We start from the raw sequence: 26,950 nt of genomic DNA, 5'->3' as shown, positions 1-26,950 counted from the left end.
CCCCATTCGTGCACTAGTCAGACCAAAGACTCAGTTCAATCTCTACTTTTGGTCGTTGACTTTGGATGAAGTGTTCACCGATGCGTTTCACGGATGTTAGGCCGTCAATTTTACATTTTACCTGGCTCATATTTTTCCAATTTCTGAATTTCAATTCATTCTATAATTGATGATGAAATGAATGTACTGCAAAAAAAAAAAAAAAAAAAAAGATCATGTAGCTCATGATGATGATGAATTGCATTTTTGCTAAGAAACGATTACAAAGAACCAATTACCAAAATTTACCAGCTTACTAGTAGAAGTCTCGTTGCTAACGTAAGGAGCAGCATCGACTGATAATAAATCCGGCAGAAGAGTGACGTCTCCTTCAAGGTATGGCACGACTTGGCGAGAACTAGGTCTAATTAGTGGCTTTCCGTGAGAGCAAAGCAACCCAAGTTATAATACTAATTCCACTACTTCTTTTACATAATTTGTGTCCAAATTCGAATCCTTTGCCACTAAAATCTAACCTCTTTGCCAACAACAAAACACCCAATTGACCAAATTACGATGAGCCATTCGTAGGTCTATAGGCCTTCTTCCACATTCACAAGCAACCTCGAGCAAGAAACGCCAAATGCAATCAGGTCGGTTTGCTGAGGGAATATTTACCCTGGCATTCCGGCAACATCGGTTATTATCGAGTCAAGCTCGCTTTCACGCCGTCAATAGCCAAGAATTGGACTGAATTCCGATGACGAAGATGGCCAATGCTAACGATTTCTGCTATGAATTTTTGCATTGCCTTGTTTTATTCGTGAGAGATTTTCACTTCAACCTTGGATGTTGGTAATACGTCGTTATAGACCTTTCCAAAACTGCCTTTACCCAATAACTCCTTGTCGCTGAATCCCTTTGTGCCATTGTAAAGATCTTTGTATTTGAATCTATGAGGTCCATACTCAAGTTCCCATTCTTCAAGTATTTCTGCAAATTTCCTTTTCCTTCTCATAACATACCAATTAAGCAAAATTGTTAATACGGCTAGACTTAAAACAGTTATCGGAACAACAAAGGAAACAACATTAGACCATTTTTTTACCTCGTGACCTGAAAACCACTGGGAGTTGAGTTTAGAGAGATCAAGTGATGGAGCCTTCAAGCTATTCGTGCTAAAGATGAGCTTCCAAGAGAGTGGCAGTTGAGGGTGAGAAGCCAACATACATTGCATCATAGATAATGAAGGAAATATCATATGCCAAACACAAAAGATTAGCAAAAAAGAGCCATTAACTAAAACTAAATGAAATTGCATTTTCACCTCGTAATCTATTTTGAGATTTCCTTTTCACTTTGACGCTAATGAAATTGCAAGCTCAGTCCAAATAAAGTAATTCGGGGTTTTTACCATTAGGTTGGCCTTTTTGCATTGTCATTCATGTTACAGGATTAAATATGGCAAATGGATTAGCAAAACAGAACCATTGACTAAAACTACATATCAGTGCTAGAAACATGAGGATGCTCGTGAAAAGAAACCTGATCAAATGAATGACAGACACCAAAAACAGGTTTAAGATGCCAAGTACCCGAATCTGCTTAAACATTCAATAAGATAAAAGAATTATTCTCAAGAGACCATCGACAAAGGATTGATCATTTAATACTATTTCCTCAACCCGAAATCTCATCGTCTAGATTTAGCGTTATTATACATATACTAGTAAAGCGACTAAGATCAACATCCAATAGTTCAAGGCTACATAGAATACAATGGACAAAAGAAGAGATGCATAAATGGCAAATCCAATTGGCACCATATAAATTCATAATCTCCAAAAAGATACAGAAACAAAACCAGCCAGGACTTCTTCCAGTGAAGAAATAAATGGCCGACGAAGTCAGAACATAAGGGACACACATTGTTCATAATCCTCAATAATTTCCATTGTTGCTAAAAATTATCTTGATAAACTGGTAATCATAAATCCAACACCAAGTATATTTTAATGAAGTCTATGAGAAACTAAAAAATGATTGATTCAACATCTAAATAAGAAACACAAGATTCAACCTGAAAAGATGCCCATAAATCGATGCTGGAATCATCAAAGCCTTCAAAAAACCTTCTCTCAGATTGAGTTTGAACTATGCTGACCATTCCGCCAGTGACGACGATTTAACCTGGTTTTGCAGTAAGGATGGTCAATCAAGCACTATTTCTTCTTTACCAAACCCAACGCAGAATGGACTGTCAAAACAAACAATAGAATGAAGTAAGTAGTATAAAACCTCCGAGGTAGCATCAAAATTAGCTAACCATTTCATACTTTAAAAAAATGAGTAAAGATTTCTTCAAGAGAATATAATAAATGTACCTGCTTGTTTGCTCTTTTCATCTAAACCCCGATCAGATAACAGATTCACTATCATATTTGATGTGTTATAATCTGCAGAAAACCTCCTATCGCATGCTTCTCGAAGAAATTCCATGCCCTTCACTGTATCATTATTCGTAACACAACCCCTTATGATTATGTTATAACAGCAACTATTTGCAGAGCAACCGTTATCTTCCATCTCTCTAAATAAATTGCATGCTTCATTTAGTAGTCCTTCCTTACATAGTCCTTGTATCATAATGGAATATGAATGCACATCGAGATGTAGTCCTTTGGATTTGAGACTAAGAAACACATCTCTTGCAGCTTTCACCTGACCAGATTTGCACAAACCATCCATGATAATACTAAAGCATTCAATCGGAGGGGATAAACCATTGTCTTGCATTAATTTAAACAAGTTCAGTGCCTCATCAAGATTCCCATTCTTTACAAGACCATTCAACAAAGTTACACAAGTGACCATATTTGGAGGTTGACCAGAAGCAGACATCTTCTTGAAAAGTTGTTTTGCTTCAATAACCTTCCTTGTTTGAAACAAGCCACCCAAAAGAGTGTTGAAAGTAACCGCATTCGGACACAACCTTGTCTGAGACATTTCATCAAAAAGTTTCATTGCTTCATCTATCATATTAGATTTGCAATACCCCTTTATCAAGATGTTATAAGTTCTAATATCAGGAGAAATACCACGTGAAACCATCAAACGGAACAACTTTTGGGCTTCCTTTATTTGACCAAGTAAGCAATGCCCATCGATCAATGAACTAACAGTTACAGTATCGGGCCTTTGACCCTGATCGATCATCATTTCGACAATTGCCTCAGCCTCTGACACAAGCCCTTCTTTACAATGTGCATCGACCATTATGTTAAATGAACTGGTGCTTGGCTGTATATTTCGAGCCAACATCTCACTCCACAGCCGTTTAACTTCATCCCATGCACCTAATTTACACATTCCATCGATTAACGAGTTATACGTGATGACTGTAGGTGTAAAGCCTTTTGTTTTCATTTCATCAAAGAGATCAAACGCTTCCTTCGCCTGCTTATCCTTACACAAACTATCAATAATTGTGGTATATACCACTTCATTTGGCTCAATACCTCCTTCAAACATCTTCTCTAACAACTGAATAGCCTTCTCCACATCTCCCGTTATGCACAAACCATTTACGATTGTGCTGTATGTAATTAAATTAGGTTTACAACCCCTCCTGACCATATCATCGAACAATGTAATAGCTTCAGAAATTTCACCCTTTTTGCACATTCCATTTATCAACGTGCTGAATGTTATAACATCAGGATCAAAACCTCGTTTAGATGTCTCTCGAAACAATTTAATAGCCACATCAATATTACCTACTCGACACAAACCATTAATCATTGTGCTGTAGGTAATTAAGTCGGGCTCATGACCTTCCTTGACCATGTCATCAAAAAATCTTGCAGCTTCAGTAATTTTGCCCTCTAAGCACATTCCATTAAGCAAAGTAGTAAATGTGACAATATTAGGTTGAAAACCAAGTTTGACGATCTTTCCCAAGACGGCGAAACCAGAACTGAGCCGACCCAGGCGACAGAGACAGTTGATTAAGATGCTCAATGTGAAAATATCAGGTAAAATGCCAGACATAGTAATCTGTCGATAAAGAGAAACAACAGAACTATGATGTTTCATTCTAGCAATTTCCCCCAATAATTTATTGAATTGGACAATGTGCGGAGGAGGATTCATACAAATCATAGTATCAAATAAAGAAAGAGCTTCATCGAGATTGTCGAACCTGTAATTAAGCTTATCCCTAACAAAATGTCGGCTAGCATCAGTTGCAGTAGGAGAATCGGAGCGAGAGCGAGAGTAAGATCTTACATATGAATGAGAAAACCGTGTCGAAAGAAGAAGAAGACGAGAAGTATTTATCCATGGCGTCATCGTCACCTTCTCGTTTTGAGCTGCCGATTGACAAAATGTTTGGTTTTGCAAAACCAGAAAGATGGAATTCGTAGTCTAGCGGTCGGAGTACCTTATGTTGCTAATTTAACTAAGTAGATACTCAATCTTTATTATTTTTCACACTTGACTCCCTAAACAAAATGATTTTCTTAAGAACGTCAAGTGAAATACACTTAAAATAAAATTAGGAGGGGGCATTATATGGTTTGAACCAAAATCAAACCAAACCGAGATATGTTGATTGAATTCATTTTTATTTTATTTTTTTAAACGATATTTTTATTCACCAATACAAACCGCCGTAAACGAGTATTTACACAATATCACAATTTATCGGAATCTATAGCCTATACATGAGACCATATAACTATCAACCTATTAAAAACACTATTCTTCACACAAGAGGAATAACATAAAACAAATTCTTTTATGCTACTACTCACATTACGAACATCGACTGATTTTTGTATAAAAATCCTATCATTCCGAGTCTTCCATATATAATAGATAGCAGCAGCTAGTAAATTTCTCCTCAACACAGGCAATTGTGATTTTTGTTAGCGTCTATTTAACAGAATCAACATATGGTCAAATTCTTTCACCTCTTGAACCGGCCGGTCAACTACACGATTTCAGGAATTGGAATGATGTGCTTCATTCTAGTGGTCCAATGATAATTTTAGTGCTAATCCGGCTTACTTTCCTTGTTTAAGAGCTTCTTGAATCGTAGGTAGTCCTGACTTGTACACTTGCTTGACAAATTATCGACTTGAATTAGCTTCTGATCATGTTCTCCGACCTGATCAGGGTCTTCTGAATTCATTGCTATAGTTGTCACGGTCACCGTTTGGTGCCATAGCACTTGACCTCTGATCCGAAACCCATCCATCCAAGGAGAAGAAAAAATATCTATTTCATGTACCCATATCCTAGTTCATGACTAGAGTTTGGAGATGATCGGATAAGATTCGGAGGAGGTAATTTCAATGGGTTTAGGAGCGTCCCGATCTGATCTCCTGCTGCAAAAATAATAGATGATTCAGGGTGATAACTGATAAGATTATATTATAGGTGTTGATTTGGTTCCAAGGTCCGATCCGTTTGATTTTTTGTGGGTTCTGATGAAAGAGTTTAAAAATTATCTGTGAGTTTACGGATCTGAATCAAAGATCTAGATTCCATTCATCTGTGATTTTTTTAATTGAAATCAGTAATAACATGAAAATTAAATTAAATTGATAAGTACTAGTAGTATAGCTAGTTTGGGGAGCGCAGCTTTTATACACTCAAACCCTAATACGTAAATATAAAAAACTCGTATCGAAAATGAGATTTTCGGGACAAGTAATCATGATTAATTAAAAAAAAACGGAACAAGCTAATTAATTATCTCCACAAGCTAATTAATGAATACTCGTTCCGAAAATGCCATTTCTAAAATAAACTAATCGTGTAATTAAGATTACGCTATTAGCTTGTTCCGAAAATAGCATTTCCGAAACGAGTACATACATTCACCTTCGACAAAAAATACAATAAAATATTTATCTTTTAAGGTTTATACATATATTTATAATTTTCCGTAGCTAGTTTGTGTATGAATTAATTCTTCTCGCAGGCGGCGAAGATGGCCAGAGATGGAGGAATAATACGAGTGGTTAAAATGATGGCGGCGGCCGGTGGGGGCTTAAATCATTTAATGACTTTAATTTTTCGTTAGCTGAAGTTAGTATTCATCTCTTTATAGATAGGTGACGTGGAATTTTAATTTACAGATGTAATTGTAAGAAAAAAAGACCAACAGTATAAGTACATAAAGTATCTAAGTTTTGTCTTTTTCTTTTTGATGTCAGTTTATAATAACTTAATTACAAAATTTAATTATAAAATAACTTATTTTATACACATGATTGTTTTAATAAAAAATATAGGGTTTCAAAAAAACGTATAAAAAAAAAATAATAAGATTTTGATTAGGATTAAAAAGTTTAATTAAAAAGTTGAAAAAAAATAGTGTATTATAATTAGATTAGAATTTTTCTTTTAAAACGATGAATATAGAAAATGATTTACGTGTCAAATTTTAATTCGCCATTAAAAAACCATATGTCGAGTTTAGATTCGATAATAAAATCTGCAATTGGAACAATTCAATTAATATTTATACGAAATTGAAACATATATCTAATTATGTAAATAGAGAGCCCATACGTCATACACATATATATAATTTTTAAAAATTTATTTAAATATTTTTTTTTTAAATATAAATAAATAGATGTTATATATAATTATCTTTATACTATATTTAAAAAGTTTATGTTATATATGAGTTATGAGTTTTTTTTTAAATCATGTTAAACAAAATTTCTCACACATATAAAAAAATTATATATATTTATTTTAATTAGAAAGAATGAGAATAACAAAATATAATATATTAAAATTTTATTTAAAAATAAGAGTTTAATTAAAAATTAAAAATAAATAAATAATGTATTGTAATTTGACTAGAAATCATTATGTTTTTATTGTATTTTATTTTCTAATTAAAAAATATATATATATATATAAATTGAAGGACTTGAGAAAAGATTGGAGTATTGTTTATGATATGATTTATGGTTTAGACAACAAAGGCTTTAATTGCATTGCTTCAGAAAAGTTTGTATTCACTGAGGAATCGGTTTGGGATGCATACATCATGGTAATGTTTTTATCAGATCAAATAATTTTTTTTTCCTTTATTTCCCTTTAATGTTTGTAATCTTGATAAATGGTTCTTTTTATTGACTTGTCTAGAATCACGCAGGAGGCCAGACTTTACAGAACTCGAAGCTTGTGGTATTTTCAGGATTTATGTACCATCTATGCTATGCAAAAATCATGGAAATGTCGACAGAACGAGGCGGTAATCTGGAAGACAATGTGGAGGAGTACGACTCGCATGCCGCCATACAAGAACATCATGGTATAGACAATGTCGCCATTCTGCAAGATAATATCGACATAGCGGTTTACGAGATTCGTGAAAATAAACGATACTCGGAGGCGCCCAGGAAAAAGAAAGCAAAGATCACCACCAACAATTGTGGAACTACAAATAACAAAATAAGAGTCTCTCATTAATGAACGTTTCGTGATTGGTAATGGGTTCAAGGAAGTTGGTTAAGGATTGAAGAACGAGAACTGAGCTTATGATTAATGAACTAGTTCAAAATTTAGATACTGGATTAGCCAATTTGAGTACATCTTAAGTTTAGGGAGTCAAGTGTCAAAACGAATAAAGATTGAGTGTCTACATGTAAAATTTAGCAACATAATGTATTCCTGCATTCGGATTGAATGATTTACCAACTCCATTATTCTGCTTCGGCAAAACCAGACATTTTAATTCCATTTTCTCAATCTGCTTCTCTAAACGAGAAGAAGATGATGATGATGGCGCCATGGAGGAATACTTCTCGTCTTCTTCTTCTTCTTTCGACTCGGTTTGATCATCCATATTATGTAAGATCTTACTCTCGCTCTCGCTCCGATTCTCCTACTGCAACTGATGCTAGCCGACATTTTGTTAGGGATAAGCTTAATTACAGGTTCGACAATCTCGATGAAGCTCTTTCTTTATTTGATACTATGATTTGTATGAATCCTCCTCCGCACATTGTCCAATTCAATAAATTATTGGGGGAAATTGCTAGAATGAAACATCATAGCTCTGTTGTTTCTCTTTATCGACAGATTACTATGTCTGGCATTTTACCTGATATTTTCACATTGAGCATCTTAATCAACTGTCTCTGTCGCCTGGGTCGGCTCAGTTCTGGTTTCGCCCGTCTTGGGAAAGATCGTCAAACTTGGTTTTCAACCTAATATTGTCACATTTACTACTTTGCTTAATGGAATGTGCTTAGAGGGCAAAATTACTGAAGCTGCAAGATTTTTTGATGACATGGTCAAGGAAGGTCATGAGCCCGACTTAATTACCTACAGCACAATGATCAATGGTTTGTGTCGAGTAGGTAATATTGATGTGGCTATTAAATTGTTTCGAGAGGCAGCTAAGAGGGGTTTCGAGCCTAATGTTATACCATTCAACACGTTGATAGATGGAATGTGCAAAAAGGGTGAGATATCTGAAGCTATTAAATTGTTCGATGATATGGTCAAGAGAGGCTGTAAACCTGATTTTATTACATACAGCACAATCGTAAATGGTCTGTGCATAACGGGAGATGTGGAGAAAGCTACTCTATTGTTAGGGAAGATGTTTGAAGGAGGTATTGAGCCTGATGAAGTGGTATATAACACGATTATTGATAGTTTGTGTAAGGATAAGCAGGTGAAAGAAGCGTTCCATCTCTTTGATGAAATGAAGACGAAAGGCATTACACCTACAGTCATCACGTATAACTCGTTATCGATGGAATGTGTAAATTAGGTGCATGGGATGAAGTTAAACGGGTATGGAGTGAGATGTTGGCTCGAAATATACAGCCAAGCACCTGTTCATTTACCATAATGGTCGATGCACATTGTAAAGAAGGGCTTGTTTCAGAGGCTGAGGCAATCGTCGAAATGATGATCGACCAGGGTCAAAGACCCAATACCGTAACTTTCAATACATTGATCAATGGGCATTGCTTACGAGGTCAAATGCAGGAAGCCCAAAAGTTGTTCCGCTGTATGGATTCGCAAGGCGCGTCTCCTGATATTAGAACTTATAGCATCTTGATAAATGGGTATTGCAAATCTAAAATGATAGCTGAAGCAATGAGACTTTATGACGAAATGTCTCAAATAAGGTTGTTTCCAAATGTTGTTACTTTCACCACTGTATTGGGTGGCTTGTTTCAAGCAGGGAAAGTTGTGGAAGCAAAACAACTTTTCACCAAGATGTCTGCTTCGGGTCAACTTCCAGATATGTTCGCTTGCAGAACTTTGTTGGGTGGTTTAATAGACAATGGGCTTCTTGATGAGGCTCTAGATGTGTTTAAACTAATGCAAGACAATGGTTTATCTCCTTCTGTTAAATGCTTTAGTATTATCATGAATGGTTTGTGCAAATCTGGTCAGCTGAAAGCTGCAAATGATATGTTTCTTAGTCTCAAATCCAAAGGGCTACATCCCGATGTGCGCTCATATTCTATTATGATACAAGGGCTATGTAAGGAAGGTCTATTAACTGAAGCATGCAATATATTTAGAGAAATGGAGGATGCTGGTTGTGCTGCAGATAGTTGCTGTTATAACATAATTATTAGGGGATGTATTAGAAACGATGATATTGTGAAGGCAATGGAACTTCTTCAAGAAGCATGTGATAAGGGATTTTCCGCAGATTATAACACTGCAGAACTGATAGTGAATCTGTTATCTGATCGTGGTTTAGATGAAAAGAGCAAACAAGCAGGTATGCTGTTATAAGCTTTTGAAGAAATCTTCATTCATTTTCGAAAAATATTTAACTTTTTGCTAATTTTGATGCCACGTCTGAGTTTTTCTACTACTTGGTACTTACATTATCCTATTGTTTGTTTTGGCAGTCCATTCCGCTTTGGGTTTGGTAAAGAAACAATAGTGCATAGTTGACCATACTTATTGCCAGTCATCCGTCGTCATTCTGGCGAAATTGTCAACTTAATTCAAACTGAAGCTTAAGGCTTTGATATTCTAGCATCGACTTTTGCCTATCTTTTCAGGTGTAATTGTGTTTTATGTTTACGCTGCTTTCGAATGATTTTTTTTTTTTCAGTGACTTCATTTAAGGTAGGCTACTAGTTGATCGGGTTTATGATTAGTCCCTTTCCTTCACAAGCGATTTTCGTTTCAGAGTGCTTTTCTTTTATTAATTAATTTGAGGAGCTAATTGAAGTGTTTCTGGGAGCCAATTACCTTTCACTTCCTTTCACCTTTGAGGTAGTTGAATTCTTTAATTTCATCATGAAGGGTTATGTTGTTAAGGGCTATATCTCGATGTGCGTTCATATGCTATTATGATACAAGGCCTAGTTAAGGAAATACATTTGGATGAAAGCATGTAATTTGTTTAGAGATATGGTTGTTGTGCATGTTATAACATAATTATCAGGGGATGTGTTACAAACAATGATGTTGTGTGGGAATGGAACTTCTAGCAGAAGCTTGTGATGGGGTATTTTCGTGTTTTTTTTGGTGCTCCAAATTTATTGGAATAGTCAACCAATTAACTAGTAATGAATAAAATATTTGTTGAATTTTCTGGGGAAGTGAAGAATATGAGCTGAAATTGGGGATTTTTGCTGCAGTCGACTTTTTTTGATTTTTCTGTTTCAGAATGATTGCGAATAGTTTCATAATGATGATGTGAAGGTGTGTGCTTGATTCTAGTTTGAAAAGATGTGTTCTTGCCATTGTTGGCCTATTTCAGTTTCTTGTCAAACAAGTCTTATGGTCATTTTCTTCTGTTTAAGATAATGGAGAAATAATTTTACAGTTGCATTTAGAATAGTTTAAGGGTTCTTTCTGCAATGGTTCGAGATCATTTCAATGGCTAAGAAGAAAAGTCAACTGGAAGTCAACACTAGAAGTTTTTTCTATTTTTCTGCAAATGGAAGAAGAAGATTGTTACAACAGTATTCTACCCGTTAAAGTTTCACCAGGAAAAATATCTACAAATGTGCAAAGCGAAATTTAATCCTCAATATTATGGTAAAGTTAATCTGTCGGAGCACCGGAAAATCAGAAGTTCCGATTAACAAACATGAACAATCTCACCGCAATATTATCACTTGTTGTCACCTTGTAGCTGTAATCCCTTCCAGGTTCGTACGAGCAGCTCCGGCTAAATCCAAGAGCTACCAAAAAAATATTTCTGGTGGGAATGGTTCCGCCATGAGAGAAAATTAGGGTTAGGTTGAAACAGAGTGGAAGAAGACGAAATTACAAGTAGGGTTTGTGTATCTGCTCTTACTCTCTCATGCCCTACAAGTGTTCGATCAAATTACAGAGAGAAGAAATTAAGCTAGTTGTTCAATTTCTCTTTACGAATGGCAAAAATTATGTTTTCGGTCCCTCTGGTTATAATTTTTAATCCCTTTTACACCCCTAATGTTTTTAAATTACATAATAAGGGCCTAACGTTTACTTGTTAAGATCTAAAAGGGACCAAAAGAGCTAACACCCTTAAAATTGATGAGATGTTGTCCAGTCAACTATAGAATGACACATCATCCTGAATAAATGAACGGATGAGATTTATTGATCAAAATCCGGCAGATGAGTGACGTCTCCTTCAAGGTACTTCACCTCTTGGCAAAGTGGCTTTACGTGAGAGCAAAGCAACCAAAGTTTCAACACTAAATTTGTGTGTCAAATTGGAATCCTTTTTCCACTAACATCTAACCTCTTTGCCATCAACAAAACACCTTAACTGACCAAATTAGGATGATCCATTCGTGGATCTATAGGCCTTCTTCGACAAGCAACCTCAGAGCAAGAAAACGCCAAATGCAAACATTTCAGTTCTTCTTGTAACCTTCCCAATCCCAGTCCGAATTTGCTCTAGGGCTATATACGGACCCTAGGGTTCCAACAACATGAGTCGTTATTGGGTCGGAACCGTGATTGCTTAATCTTGCAAGGCCAAAATCTCCAAGTTTTCCGTTAAATTCACCGTCAAGCAAAAACATTACTTGCCTTGACATCTCCGTGGATCACTACTTGCTCCCAGTCTTCGTGAAGGTAAAGTAGTGGTGAAGCTACTCTTTAATGATATGAAACCTCTGTCTCCAATTTAAAATGACTTTTGGTTGGTTATAAAGGTACTTATCTAGACTCCCATTAGGCATGTAATCGTAGACCAGTAAAAGCTCCCCTTTACCCCGAGAAATTGGACTAAATTCTAACTATGAAGGAAAGATCAACTCATCAACCCAACATTACTCGAGACATCATATCCTACCAACCATAGATAGGTATACTCCACTCTATAATTAATATTTAGTTTCTATAAATGATCGTCATTATACTATTAAATCATCATTACTCGAGACATCATACTAACATAGTTTGGCAAATTGTCTTACTAATGTAATCTATTTAGGGATTTCTTTTTCACTTAGACGCAAATGAAATTGCAAGCTCTGTCCAAATAAAGTAATTTGTGGGTTTTTTACCGTTAAGTTTGGCCTTTTTGCTTTGTCATTCATGTTCCAGGATTAACTATGGAAAATAGATCAGCAAAACAGAACCGTTAACTAAAACTAAATATCAGATCCTTGAGAAAAGAAAGGTGATGATCATAAACCTGATTAAATGAATGACAGACACCAAAAACTAGTAATCATAAATCCAACTCCAACACCAAGTAACTTTTTAATGAAGTTGATGAAAGACGAAGACTGATTAATTCGACAAATACATAAGATACACACGATTTAACCTGAAAAGATACCCGAAAGTCGATGCTACAGAATCGCCAAAAGCCTTCAAAAAACCTTCTGTCAGCTTCAGTTTCAATAAAGTTGACTGTTTTGCTGGCGTCACGATGATTTAACCTTGTTTTGCAATATTTCTTCTTTACCAAATCCAAAGCAGAATGAACTGTACCAACAAACAATAGGATGATGTAAGTACTAAGCAGTACTAGAACTCATAGGTATCATCAAAATTAGCAAACAGTTTCATATTTTTATCGAAAATGAATAAAGATTTCTTCAAGAGTATATAATAAACGTACCAGCTTGTTTGCTCTTTTCATCTAAGTCATGATCAGATAACAGATTCACTATCAAATTTGCTGTGGCATAATCTGCAGAAAATTCCCTATCACAAGCTTCTCAAAGAAGTTCCATTCCCTTCACTATATCATTATTCGTAACACAACCCCTTATAATTATGTTATAACAGACACTATTTGCAGAGCAACCGGAATCTTCCATCTTGTATTATAATAGAATATGTACACACATTGGGATGTAGCCCTTTTGATTTGAGACTAAAAACATATCCTTTGCAGCTTTGAGGTTACCAGATTTGCACAAACCATTCATGATGATACTAAAGCATTCGATATCAGGAGATAAGCCTTTGTCTTGCATTAATTTAAACAAACTCACAGCCTCATCAAGAAGCCCATTGTCTACCAAACCATCCAACAAATTCCGGCAAGTAATCATGTCTGGAAGTTGACCTGAAGCAGATATCTTGCTGAAAAGCTGTTTTGCTTCCACAACCTTCCCTGCTTTAAACAAGCCACCCAAAAGAGTGGTGTAAGTAACAACATTTGGAAACCCGCTTATTTGAGACATTTCGTCATGAAGTCTCAATGCTTCATCTATCATTTTAGATTTACAATACCCATTTATCAAGATGCTATAAGTTCTAACATTAGGAGAAATACCACATGAAGCCATCGAATGGAACAATTTTTGGGCTTCCATCACTTGACCACGTAAGCAATGGCCATCAATCAATACATTAAAAAGTTAGGATATTGGGTCTTTGACCCTGGTCGATCATCATATCAACGATTGCCTCGGCCTCTGAAAAAAGCCCTTCCTTACAATGTGCAGCGACCATAATGTTAAATGTTTGGATGCCTGGTTGTATATTTTGTGCAAGCATCCCATTCCATAGCCCTTTAACTTCTTTCCATTCACCTAGTTTACAACTTCCATGCATTAAGGAGTTACACGTAAGTACTGTAGGGTAATGCCTTTGCTCTTCATTTCATCAAAGAGGCCAAACGCTTCCTTAACTAGCTTATTCTTACACAAACCATTAATAATAGTGTCATATACCACTTCATTAGGCTCAATTCCTCCTTCAACCATCTTCCTTAACCATTGAATAGCCTTCTCAACATTGCCTGTTTTGCACAAACCATCTATGATTGTGCTGTATGTAATTAAATTAGGTCGATGCCCCCTCTTGACCATATCATCGAACAATGTAATAGCTTCGAAGATTTCACCCTTTTTGCGCATTCCATTTATCAATGCGTTGAATGTGATAACATTAGGCTCGAAACCCCTCTTAGCTGTCTCTCCAAACAATTTAATTGTCAAGTCAATATTTCCTACTCGACACAGACCTAATTAAAAAAGTGAAAAATTTATCCCTCTAGTGTAAGCTTGAGCGTAAATTAACAGTTGGAAATTCCTAAAACTCTTGCATGTTCATAGGAAATTCCAACTCTCGTAGAATGATGGCTTTTGCAAGTAGATGCTAAAGTTTTACTCTATTTGACAATTGGCTCCCGAAGTTTAAAATGTGCTCTGTTGAGCCTCTAAACGTCAAATTGTTTAAAATGACTCCCTGAACTTTGCTTCTGTCTACCTGTAATGCTTCCATCGAACAATTATCAAGAAAAACAGAGAAAACAATACATCCAAGGTTCCTGAAATTCAAACGCTCTAATCCCATACATTAGATTACTACCTTTCTTTGACTTCATGCTACCGACAGGAATAGACCCTTTCTGAATCATAAAGCAAACCCCATTAAAAATTCCTAAAGGAGACGAGACAATTCTCCATTAGCACTGGCTCGAAGCGATCGGAAAGAGTCGCGAACTTCACTAACTCACATTCCTGGTTTGAAAATAGAGGTGGAAGTGAACAGAGTATTAAGGGTTGATGGATAGAGAAATCCGAATTGGAGATCGAAGGAGAGAAATGGCATAGAGCTGGGAGGACAACTGGGAAATTCTGGAGAGAGTTTACATTGCCTGGAAAGACTGATTGGGATCGAATCGAGGTGAAATTGGAAAATGGGGTTTTGATGATTAATATGCCTAAGTTTGTCGAAGAGAAGAAGAGACAACCTAAGGTTATTAACATTGATGCAGGGGAAAATGACGACATTCAGGATTAGGCTACAAAAGCTTCCGTGTGAATGAAGTAACTCAGTTCTCTTTGTTCAATCGTTTTATTTTTTCCCTTTTCATTTATATTTTTCCAGTTTCTGATTTTGAATTCATCCATAATTGATAAATACATGAATCTACACAGTTTACTGTTAAGAAACTCGAGAAGGCAAATCAAAATATAATCTCTTCTTTGCACCAATAAAAAAAGATTTTACCGGCCTTGAGAAAGTAAGGATTCTAATCCTACAATAGATGTATGAGAGGATAATGCCTTATTAGTGGATCTCTCGTGGCTATCGAAAGGAGCAGGATCATGTGATACTAATAAATCTGGCAGAAGAGTGACGTCTCCTTCAAGGTACTGCACAACTTGGCGAATACTAGGTCGAACTAGAGGGTTTACGTGAGAGCAAAGCAACCCAAGTTTCATTACTAATTCTAATTCTTCCGCTACATAATTTGTGTTCAGATTAGAATCCTTTGCCACTAAAATCTCACCAATTTGCCAACAAGAAGACACCCAATTGACCAAATTAGGATGATCCACTCGTGGATCTATAGGCCTTCTTCCACAAGCAACCTCAAGCAAGAAAACGCCAAATGCAAACACATCGGTACTTCTTGTAGCCTCGCCAGTCCTTATTTGCTCTGGGGCTATATACCCTAGGGTTCTGGCAACATGAGTTGTTATTGGGTCGGAACCATGATCGCTTAATCTTGCAAGGCCAAAATCACCAAGTTTTCCGTTAAATTCACCGTCAAGGAAAAACGTTACTTGCCTTGAGATCTCTGTGGATCACTACTTGCTCCCAGTCTTCGTGAAGGTAAAGTAATGCTGAAGTTACACCTTTAATGATAAGAAATTTCTGACTCCAATTCAAAATGACTTTTGCTTGGTTATAAAGATACTTATCTAGACTCCCATTAGGCATGTAATCGTAGACCAGTAAGAGCTCCCCTTTACGCCGGCAATACCCGAGAAATTGGACTAAATTCTGATGACGAAGATGGCCTATACTGATGATTTCTGCTATAAATTCTTTCATGCCTTGTTTTTCCAAAGACAGCCAAACCACTTTTTACCTCGTGACCTGGAAACCACTGGGAGTTTAGAGAGATCAAGTGATGGAGCCTTCAAGCTATCCGTGCTAAAGCTCCAGCCAGAAATATAATGAGCTTTCAAGAGAGTGGCTGTTGAGGATGAGAAGCCAACATACATTTGATCATTAATAATTGAGGAAGATCATATGCCAAAGACAAAAGTGGTCTATTGGTTTAACAACATTGATGGGAGCTAAGGTAACGTTGAGATACTTATTTACACCATCATATTCAATCCACTCTCTGATCATGTCGATATAAGTAACCTGCCGATGCAGCCTCCACCGAACGGAGGATATTAATATCGATCCCAACATGGTTGTTGTTGATATCGTAAAACTCTAGATTCTTGATAGTGTCAAGTTCAATAGCAATAAGATGATTTGAAACGTTTCCGATATTGTCAGGATTAAATAGACCAAGGTATTGGGATGAAGATGCACTAGAGAGATCTATGTTTGATATATTAAAAATATTGACTTGGTCTAGTCTAAGCTCTGTTCTCTAATCTCTCTATTGTTTAATGTATACCAAGATGGACCTTCTACATCAATACAGCTCGGCTTATTTGATATTATTATTATTATTTTTCCTAATAAACAATTGGGAGGAGAGCAGTAAAATGTGATTAATGGCATGGCATGGAAACTCTTCAAGACTATAGTCTGCAACATAATTTTCATTCTTTACAATGACTTGGTGATAGATTAATAAACCATACCTGTAAACAGAGATATTGACTAAGAATAAATTTTCAGTTCCGAAAACATGAACATGCTCGTGTTAGGAAAGGGACGAATCATAAACCTGATAAAATGGGAGACACTAGGAACATGTATCAGATGGTAAGTGACCAAATCTAATTAACGAGTTTTTCTCTAGATTCAACATATTGCCTTAAACTCATCTGCTGACAGATTTTTCATTGCAATTTCAATCCATTTTGCAACCCAAAGCACTATTTCTTCTTTACCAAACCCAAAGCAGAATGGACTGTCAAAACAAACAATAGGATATTGTAAATAAAGAGGTAAGGTAACACAAAAACAAAAGGAAAATGCGACTAAGTATAAAGAAGACAACTAAAACAAACAATACGATATTGTGAATAAAGAGGCACCATCAAAATTATAAAACAATTTCATATTCTTTTCCAAATGAATAAAGATTTCTTCAAGATTATATAATAAATGTACCTGCTAGTTTGCTCTTTTCATCCAAGTCATGATCAGATAACAGATTCACTATCAAATTTGCTGTGGCATAATCTGCAGAAAATTCCCTATCACAAGCTTCTCGAAGAAATTCCATTCCCTTCACTATATCATTATTCGTAACACAACCCCTTATAATTATGTTATAACAGACACTATTTGCAGTGCAACCAGTATCTTCCATCTCTCTAAATAAATTGCATGCTTCATTTAGTAGTCCTTCCTTACATAGCCCTTGTATCATAATAGAATATGTAAACACATTGGGATGTAGCCCTTTTGATTTGAGACTAAAAAACATATCCTTTGCAGATTTGAGGTTACCAGATTTGCACAAACCATTCATGATGATACTAAAGCATTCGATACCAGGAGATAAGCCTTTGTCTTGCATTAATTTAAACAAGTCCAATACCTCACAAAGATGCCCATTCTTTACGAGACCATCCAACAAAGTTGCGCAAGTGACCATATTTGGAGGTTGACCAGAAGCAGCCATCTTGTTGAAAAGCTGTTTTGCTTCAATAACCTTCCCTGCTTGAAACAAGCCACACAGAAGAGTGTTGAAAGCAACCACATCTGGAAATACCCTCATTTGAGACATTTCGTCAAAAAGTCTCATTGCTTCATCTATCATTTTAGATTTGCAATACCCATTTATCAAGATGCTATACGTTCTAACATCAGGAGAAACACGTTGTGAATACATACAACGGAACAACTTTTGGGCTTCCTGCATTTGACCACATAAGCAATACCCATCGATCAATGCACTAAAAGTTACGGTATTGGGCCTTTGACCCTGATCGATCATCATTTCGACAATTGCCTCGGCCTCTAAAACAAGCCCTTCTTTACAGTGCGCGTCGATCATTATGGTAAATGAACGGGTGTTTGGCTGTATATTTCGAGCAACCATCTCACTCCATAGGCGTTTAACTTCTTTCCATGCACCTAATTTACACATTCCATCGATTAACGAGTTATACGTGATGACTGTAGGTGTAATGCCTTTCGTCTTCATTTCATCAAAGAGATGGAATGCTTCCTTCACCTGCTTATCCTTACACAAACTATCAATAATCGTGTTATATACCACTTCATCAGGCTCAATACCTCCTTCAAACATCTTCCCTAACAATAGAATAGCCTTCTCTACATCGCCTGTTCTGCACAAACCATTTACGATTGCGCTGTATGTAATTAAATTAGGCTGAAGGCCCCTCTTGACCATATCATCGAACAATGTAATAGCTTCAGAAATCTCACCCTTTTTGCACATTCCATTTATCAACGTGGTGAATGTTATAACATTAGGCTCGAAAGCCCTCTTAGCTGTCTCTCGAAATAATTTAATAGCCACGTCAATATTACCTACTCGACACAAACCATTAATCATTGTGTTGTAGGTAATTAAGTTGGGTTCATGACCATCCTTGACCATGTCATCAAACAACCTTGCAGCATCGGAGACTTTGCCCTCTAAGCACAATCCATTAATCAAAGTATTGAAGGTGAAGACATCAGGTTGAAAACCAAGTTTGACGATCTTTCCCAAGACGGCGAAACCAGAACTGAGCCGACCCAGGCGACAGAGACAGTTGATTAAGATGTTAAACATGAAGATATCAGGTAAAATGCCAGACATAGTAATCTGTCGATAAAGAGAAACAACAGAGCTATGATGTTTCATTCTAGCAATTTCCCCCAATAATTTATTGAATTGGACAATGTGCGGAGGAGGATTTATACAAATCATAGTATCAAATAAAGAAAGAGCTTCATCAAGATTGTTAAACCCTTTATTGAGCTTATCCCTAACAAAATGTCGGCTAACATCACTAGCAGGATTAGAATGCGAGCGAGAGCGAGAGTAAGATCTTACATAATATGGATGATCAAACCGAGTCGAAAGAAGAAGAAGACGATAACCATTTCTCCATGGCGCCATCATCATCATCTTCTCGTTTTGAGCTGCCGATTGAATTAAAATGTTTGGTTTTGCCAAAGCAGAAAGATGGAGTTCGTCAATCAGTTATTAAGAATTCAGAATGCTGTATGTATATTACTTAATTTTACATGTTGACACCCAAACTTTAACCATTTTGATATTTGGTCCCCTAAACTTTAAATATTTTCATTTGACTCTCTAAACTTTTAAACGTCACCCTGAACTTTGCTTGATGCTTCCGTTGCCCGTTGGTGTTGTTTGATTCCCTGGAAATGAAATTGGGGGACGACACAATTGCCTCATTCCCTTTCCATCCAAAAGGATCACACTTATAGAAATTCCATTGAACAAACAAAAAGAGGAAAGCTGACGTGCGACTGAAGTAATCATAACAAAACGTCTTTTGTTGTTCCGAGTGCCGAAAATTTCTTAAAGAACTGGGAGATTTGAGAGCAGGCCGATAATTTCTTTACCTGTCTCACGGCCAATGAGGATGGAGACGTCCATAGAGGAATTCAATATGGATAAAAAGCGAAAAGAGGAACATGCCTATGACTCGGGAAGTTCTTAAACAAGGGTACAACTTCGCACGCGTCCGGTATCTCTCTCACCCAACATGAATATGGAGCTTCGTCCTTCCTCCGACCCTCAAAATCATCACCATAATCAAAACCAAACAAGTTTCTATTTGTCTTCATCTACTTCTTTTCCCCAACTTAATAATAATAATAATGGAAGCTTATGCTATGTAGTTAGATAAAATGGAAGCTCTATATAATTACTGGAATTTAAAGCGTAAATCTAAAATAGGCATACATCATATAAACTTTTTTTCCCTCCGAGGAAAACTTGGAATAAACAATAATTTTTTGAATCTTGATCATAAAAGGGTCACATCTAATTCTTCTTCTTCCTCTATATGCCTACGAATAAAACACTTCGAAACAAAATCTTGGGAAAAAAATATATCAGACCTCTTTAACTCTCTTCAATTTATCTCACTTGCTGTCGGTGAAGTCTGCATCGATGACATCTCCATCTGGTCCTTTGCTGGATGAGTCCGACGACGGTCCAGCATCAGCACCAGGTGGTGGTGGTCCGCCGGCAGCGCCGCCTGGTGCAGCACCAGGTTGGTTGTAGAGGGACTGGCCGAGTTGCATGACTTCTTGGTTAAGGGCAGCCATGGCATCTTTGATCACCTGAGTTTCTCCCCCAGCAATGGCATCCTGAAGCTCCTTAAGTTTAGCCTCAACCTTTTCCTTGACAGGGGCTGGAACTTTGTCTCCGAGCTCCTTCAACTGCTTTTCCGTTTGGTACACGACTGAATCTGCCTGGTTTTTCGTGTCGATAGCATCTCTCCTTTCCTTGTCCTCCTTTGCAAACTTCTCGGCTTCGCCAACCATTCTCTCTACCTGAATCAGCCACCAACACATTCTTATTGCATGTAAAATGGGCCAAATATAGAATAAATTCCATGACAGACCAGTTTCATGATTTTTAAAAAATAAGGACCAGATAAGAGTCTATGCAAAACACAAGGACTATTATAAACTTACCTCATCACTAGGAAGAGTACTGGCACCAGTAATGGTGATGTCTTGCTTCTTTCCGGTACCCTTATCGATAGCAGTGACGGAGAGTATGCCATTTGCATCAATGTCGAATTTAACTTCAATCTGAGGAACGCCCCGGGGAGCCGGTGGGGATACCATCTAGACGGAAGCTTCCTAGAGACTTGTTGTCCCTAACAAACTCTCTCTCACCTTGAAGGACGTTAATCTCTACACTTGTCTGTCCGTCGGCAGCTGTTGAGAACACCTCAGACTTGGATGTTGGCAAAGTTGTATTTCTCGGGATGATTTTGGTCATAACGCCGCCAAGGGTTTCGAGTCCGATAGACAACGGTGTGACATCCAATAGCACAATGTCGCTAACATCTCCAGCCAAACACCAGCCTGCGTAATTATTTGTTAATGGTCTATAATTGAGGATTAATTAGCAAAATGACAGATTATAGATGTTTTACTGGAACAAACCTGCACTGCAGCCCCAAGTGCAACGACCTCATCAGGGTTGACGGTGACATTAGGTTCTTTCCCGGTCAACTTCCTTACAAGCGCTTGAGCAGCTGGAATACGTGTTGAACCCCCAACCAAGATAATTTCATCTAAATCTTTGAAGGAGAGTTTTGCATCCCTCAGAGAATTCTCAACTGGGGCTCTAACCCTGTCCATGAAAAGTGCAGAGGGAACAATATTAGCTTGCTTGTGCATCACGAAAGAGAAATATTAAGGCATTCCTGATTTCTAACATAGACAATACCTATCAATTAGGTCAGAGCACAATTCCTCAAACTTTGCCCTCGTAAGAGTAGTCTCAATGTGTTTAGGGCCATCTGCAGTTGCAGTAATGAAAGGCAAACTGGACAGAAAAACACCAAATTTGTCAGCACCGATTAACAAGGAAGAAAGATGGAGTCATCATAAACAGCTTGATTGATATACCTGATGTTCGTTTGTGTCAAAGTCGAAAGCTCCATTTTGGCTTTTTCGGCTGTCTCCGTTAGTCTTTGAAGAGCTTGTTTATCTTTTAACAGATCAATACCTTCATTACTCTTGAAGTCAGCAGCTAGCCAATCCACAATTCTCTACAGATAACACAACTATAGTGAGTATCCCCTTACAATTAACAAAATGGAAAACAAAAGATCAAATTAGCTTGAACTTAAGGAAATGAATAGAGATATTTACCTTGTCGAAATCATCACCACCCAAATGTGTATCACCAGATGTAGACAAGACCTCAAACACTCCATCACCGACTTCTAACACTGTAATGTACAAAATGTAGAAGAAAATCAGATTAATTTGCTAAAATTTCGAATTCGAAACGATACGAGTGTAACAAGTGAAATGGAAGACAGACAAAACAACATAACTAATCAAAATACCTGAAACATCAAAAGTACCACCACCAAGGTCAAAGACAAGGATAGTCTCGTTGCTTTTCCTTTCAAAACCATAAGCTAAAGAAGCAGCTGTTGGTTCATTAATGATACGTAGAACTTCTAAACCAGCAATTCGGCCAGCGTCCTTTGTTGCCGTTCTCTGAGAATCGTTGAAGTAAGCAGGCACAGTGACAACTGCTTTGGTCACTTTATCATTCAGAAACTTGGAAGCATCATCCACAAGCTTTCTCAGAACCTGAAATGCACGAAAAACACACAAAATTGAGAGAATTGCACAACATACACACAAAAATGAGCACAATACCGAAAGTAACTCATATGAACGTTCCACTAATCACACAAAATCACCAATACAACGAAATGAAACAATCAATAAAGGCTTTAAACATTACACCTGAGCTGAAATCTCTTCAGCAGCAAATTGCTTGCCAAGAACAGGGCAATCGAGCTTAACATTCCCATTATCATCCCTAACAACTCTGTAAGAGACTTGTTTTGACTCCTCTTCGATCTCAGACATCTTCCTCCCAATAAACCTCTTAACCGAAAAGAAAGTGTTTTCAGGATTCACAACAGCCTGCCTCTTGGCAATTTGACCAACCAATCTATCTCCGTTCTTCGTATACGCCACCACAGACGGCGTCGTCCTCTGACCCTCGGCGTTAGTAACGATGGTAGGCTTTCCTCCTTCCATAGCCGCCACAGCAGAATTGGTCGTCCCCAAATCGATACCCACAACTTTCTCGTTAACAACTCTCACTGGTCCGACATGTGCTCTTCTAGTGCTCACCGTTGACTGGCTCATGAAAGCCGACAAAGGCGAGACTTTAATCATATTTTGACCGAAGAACACGCTTCTATTGTAAGATTTGTGACTGGGTTTTCTCGTTTTGGAGTTGAAACCAACACCCAGAACGTTAATTTGAGCTGTTGAAGACGCCATTTTTAATGAAATTTAGACCAATACAAGAGAAACCCAGATGGTTTTTTGAATTGGGAATTGGAAATTTCGCAGAGAGAGAGATAGAGCAAAGAATTATTGTGGTGTGGAGCTCTATCTGTCCTTGCGGAGAAGAAGAAGATAAGAGGCAATGTAGAAGAGGGTTTAGGTCTCTTCTTAATAGAGAAAAATAAAAGAAAGAAGAGAGTGAGAGGTAGATGGGACACGTGTCAAAATCCTAGACTGATGTTAGATTTGGATTCTTTCTCCTACTACCTACTGCCCAACGATCGAAAACAAAATGGGCTTTAATGGGCTTTGATGGGCCTGGCCCACTAAATAAATTGAACCGAATCAACCGAAATTATGTCGAACCAAATCGAGCTGATCGAAACTGTAACAATTGATGTAATTGGTTGGTTTAAATGACTAAGATCGATTAATATATTTAAGAGGAAATCGATCTAGCGAAACCTAATTTTCCAATATCAGTCTACAAGTAACTAAAATCAATCTATAAGGTGCTAAAATCTATTCGGTTCGATTCAAGATTTTTCCAACTGATTCTATAATTGACTCCACCAATGTTTCCTCTCTCATTTGTAGGCATGTTTAAAGCATCGATCCCGAATTGTTCTAGGCTTACTTGTATTGAAGGATGATGATACTTTTGAAGGCTTACTTATATTGAAGAATGAATGATGATGATACTTTTGAAACAAAATAAAGATTTTAAAATATTTGAAAGAAATGATAATAAGAATTTTCATTTACAAATGTTATGGCATGAATTACTAGCCACAAATAAAATGCTTGTGTAATATTTATTGGAAAAAGTTGTAAACTTATGTAGCTAGTTATTACGTACAAGATTAAGCACAAGCACGTTCATCATTTTATAGAACTCATTCTATACCACTAGTTGAACACCTGCACACCTTCATAGCATGACATGCACTTCCAATACAACTGCATGCATCATCTATAAACATGAAAAAAAATAGAATTTACTACTAGTCATGAAATAGAGATTCGTAAAAGATTAGCAAGGAATATGTAGTTTTAGATCTTCAAGGACTTAACTACACAAGATAAACATGTGTGGTGTCTATTCAGTAATAGACAAGCATCATTATCGAGTAAAGCCTTCAAGATTTTTAGAAAACGGTGAAACGGATTTGAAACATAGCATTCATGTGACATGTTGTTTTGAAGTTAACTATGCCTCTCAAGCCATTAGGATGAGTAGATGGGTATAATTGGTTATGGGAGGATGCCATTGATTATTGGAGAATACATGAACGAAGAAGAAAACAACAAACATGTGCTTTTATTTTTTAAAGAAGTTAAATAGTTGCTTTCAAACAAAGATCAACATAAATCAAAGTAGAAAAACATGATATATCCGGTATGTAAAAATAGATATTCATGCAATCAAGACATGTGGTAAATTGGTGATGAGTAGTATGTAGACATGAAATTGAGTTAGGCTCATGTGACATTTTAATAATCCCAACGGTATCTGAGTATTTACTCGATCGAGCCATGCATGCTAATTTCAAAACAACATATTACATGAATGACATGCTTCATGCTCTCCTTCATCTTCTCACAATCTTGTTGCTTCTCACTACATGAATGAATGTGCATTAACGCGTAGACACCACACTCGTCCATATTTTGTAAATGTGGCACAAGTTTTGAGGAGACTTTCTCGTTTCTTGAGTCTCCGAAAGTGTTGTGTCTTAATTTCGATCAACTTCATTTGACTTAAATTGAGTTCACCGAAGAGTTGAGTATGTTGAACTTCGTTGTAGAGAGAGCATTTACATACTCTTTTTTATAGTCGCGCTCCATTATTGAGAAAGTGTGTCCCAATATAAATAAATCCAAATGTACAAAATGTATTAATAGAAATTAGAATATGAGCAGACTTTGTAGCATTCCATTTCTATGTCTACGGTAACGGGAGCTTATCTGCATATGGGCTAGGAATCTAGTCAGCATCACATGTTCCCCAATAAACACACACAAGACATTACTTAAAACTCTAAAAATTATAATAGGAGAGTTAACAAACAAATAGCCATTCTGTAGGGGTGGGACTAAATCCAGCAACTTGGACATAAGACTCCAAGAAGAAGTCAATCATCATTGATCGGTGGAATGCAAACATTGTCACACTTTAAAATGTTTTATCCAATTTATCCTTGAACTTCTGATCTCATCAAAGTTGGTCATTGACTTCTATTTTCCTTTAATTTTAGCTTTTTAATCCAAATTGACCAATATTCTTGACATTTGACCGAGTTTTGACCCATCAATATTTACGTGTCATTTTTCAATTGGTTGTGAAAATTTCGATGTCTACAAATGTCCCTTTTCGAGATTTTGTCGCGAGCATGAGTTGAGGATTTGTCGTAGCGGCAAAGTCTCGAAACATTTTCATTGTTGCGGAACCTTTGATAGACTTCCAATTTGACTTGTTTGGATTCCATGCAGAAGCTTTACTAGATCTTTTATGTTGTTCACTGGAAGATGACAGAGCTTTACTTCATCGATTGATGTTTCTTGACTTTGGCGTTTCGATTATGACATGGGTTTTATGTTTTCAATATCAATTTCATATTTTCATGCTTGCACTTGTTCTGATTTTGAATTGCCAATTACATTAATCAGCCACCTTAGGCTCGTTTTGCTTTCAATGTGATGTTTTTGTGGGCGAATTAGAACCTTTCATTCTGAATGTGGTAGCCATGGTAGTAGCAATGGCGTTGCTTGATTTTTTTTTTCTACTGCGGGCAAGACAAATTTATTTTGAATTTTATACAAAAAATGCATAGTAAAAGTGACGTTTAACTAAGGAGGGAGGTAGTAGTAATAAACTTCATTTTGTTGTTACCACTCCAATAATTTAAATTGATATGTAATCTAACTCTAGTCTTTCTCGAAACATTTACTACACAACTCAGTATCTTTGTGATTGATTTGCCACTCAACTTTACTATTTCTATGATTATGGACGATTCAATTGATTACACAACATCACCTAAACTAACGAGCATTGTTCATATTGCATATTTTCTATGCATTTCATTACACACATCTGAAGGGGGGTCGAAAGACTATTGACGACGTAGCAAAATCTTGATTCAAGCGATAATTTTTTAGTAACAATATTCTAATTGTATTAAAAAAATATTATAACATTATGTCTGTCAAATCCCTACCATTTGGCTATGACAATTTTCGGGATCCTTTGATCATCAAATGTTAAATCTATAGCTCGTCATCTATCATTATGTAGTTTCATTTCTTTCCTCAAAAACTCACTCTTTTTTTATCCTTCACGTTAATTCAGTTTTTAGTCATATGTTTACATCTTACTTTCCTTTTTTATATATCATATCTATTTAATCCTAATGTCTATAATGTCTACAATTATATAGGACTAAGGATCGATGTTGACATTGACAAAAATTTGAAAGGTTGTGATATTAAAAGTATGCCCAAGTTGGAAGTTCTTTGGCCGGAGGATGTTGACATTGACAAAAAATTTCTAACAATCACTCGA

At 36.6% G+C, this 26,950-nt stretch overlaps 2 protein-coding genes and 1 pseudogene across 2 annotated transcripts; all 3 read right to left on the bottom strand.

Moving 5' to 3' along the window:
• Positions 1-1,479: 1,479 nt before the first annotated feature.
• LOC139883033 (uncharacterized) lies at positions 1,480-5,173 on the bottom strand. The gene is made up of 4 exons (XM_071867263.1): positions 5,050-5,173; positions 3,813-4,349; positions 2,364-3,707; positions 1,480-1,580 (listed from the first exon to the last, which is right to left on the bottom strand). The coding sequence occupies exons 1-4, from the start codon at positions 5,171-5,173 to the stop codon at positions 1,480-1,482; spliced, it is 2,106 nt and encodes a 701-aa protein (XP_071723364.1).
• A 7,500-nt stretch (positions 5,174-12,673) lies between these two features.
• Positions 12,674-19,468, bottom strand: LOC139883032 (uncharacterized). The gene is made up of 13 exons (XM_071867262.1): positions 18,892-19,468; positions 17,500-18,681; positions 16,570-16,755; positions 16,286-16,393; positions 15,418-15,991; positions 14,921-14,924; positions 14,773-14,812; positions 14,048-14,410; positions 13,839-13,991; positions 13,300-13,774; positions 13,070-13,155; positions 12,828-12,933; positions 12,674-12,731 (listed from the first exon to the last, which is right to left on the bottom strand). Exons 1-13 carry the CDS (start codon positions 19,466-19,468, stop codon positions 12,674-12,676), a joined length of 3,912 nt encoding a protein of 1,303 aa, XP_071723363.1.
• A 998-nt stretch (positions 19,469-20,466) lies between these two features.
• On the bottom strand, positions 20,467-23,379 carry LOC139883030 (stromal 70 kDa heat shock-related protein, chloroplastic-like; annotated as a pseudogene).
• Positions 23,380-26,950: the final 3,571 nt, after the last annotated feature.

Source organism: Rutidosis leptorrhynchoides, unplaced genomic scaffold, assembly GCF_046630445.1.
Source record: "Rutidosis leptorrhynchoides isolate AG116_Rl617_1_P2 unplaced genomic scaffold, CSIRO_AGI_Rlap_v1 contig341, whole genome shotgun sequence".
Lineage (NCBI taxonomy): Eukaryota > Viridiplantae > Streptophyta > Magnoliopsida > Asterales > Asteraceae > Rutidosis > Rutidosis leptorrhynchoides.
Note: the sequence above shows the minus strand (reverse complement) of the source record. Positions and strands in the feature narration are given on the sequence as shown.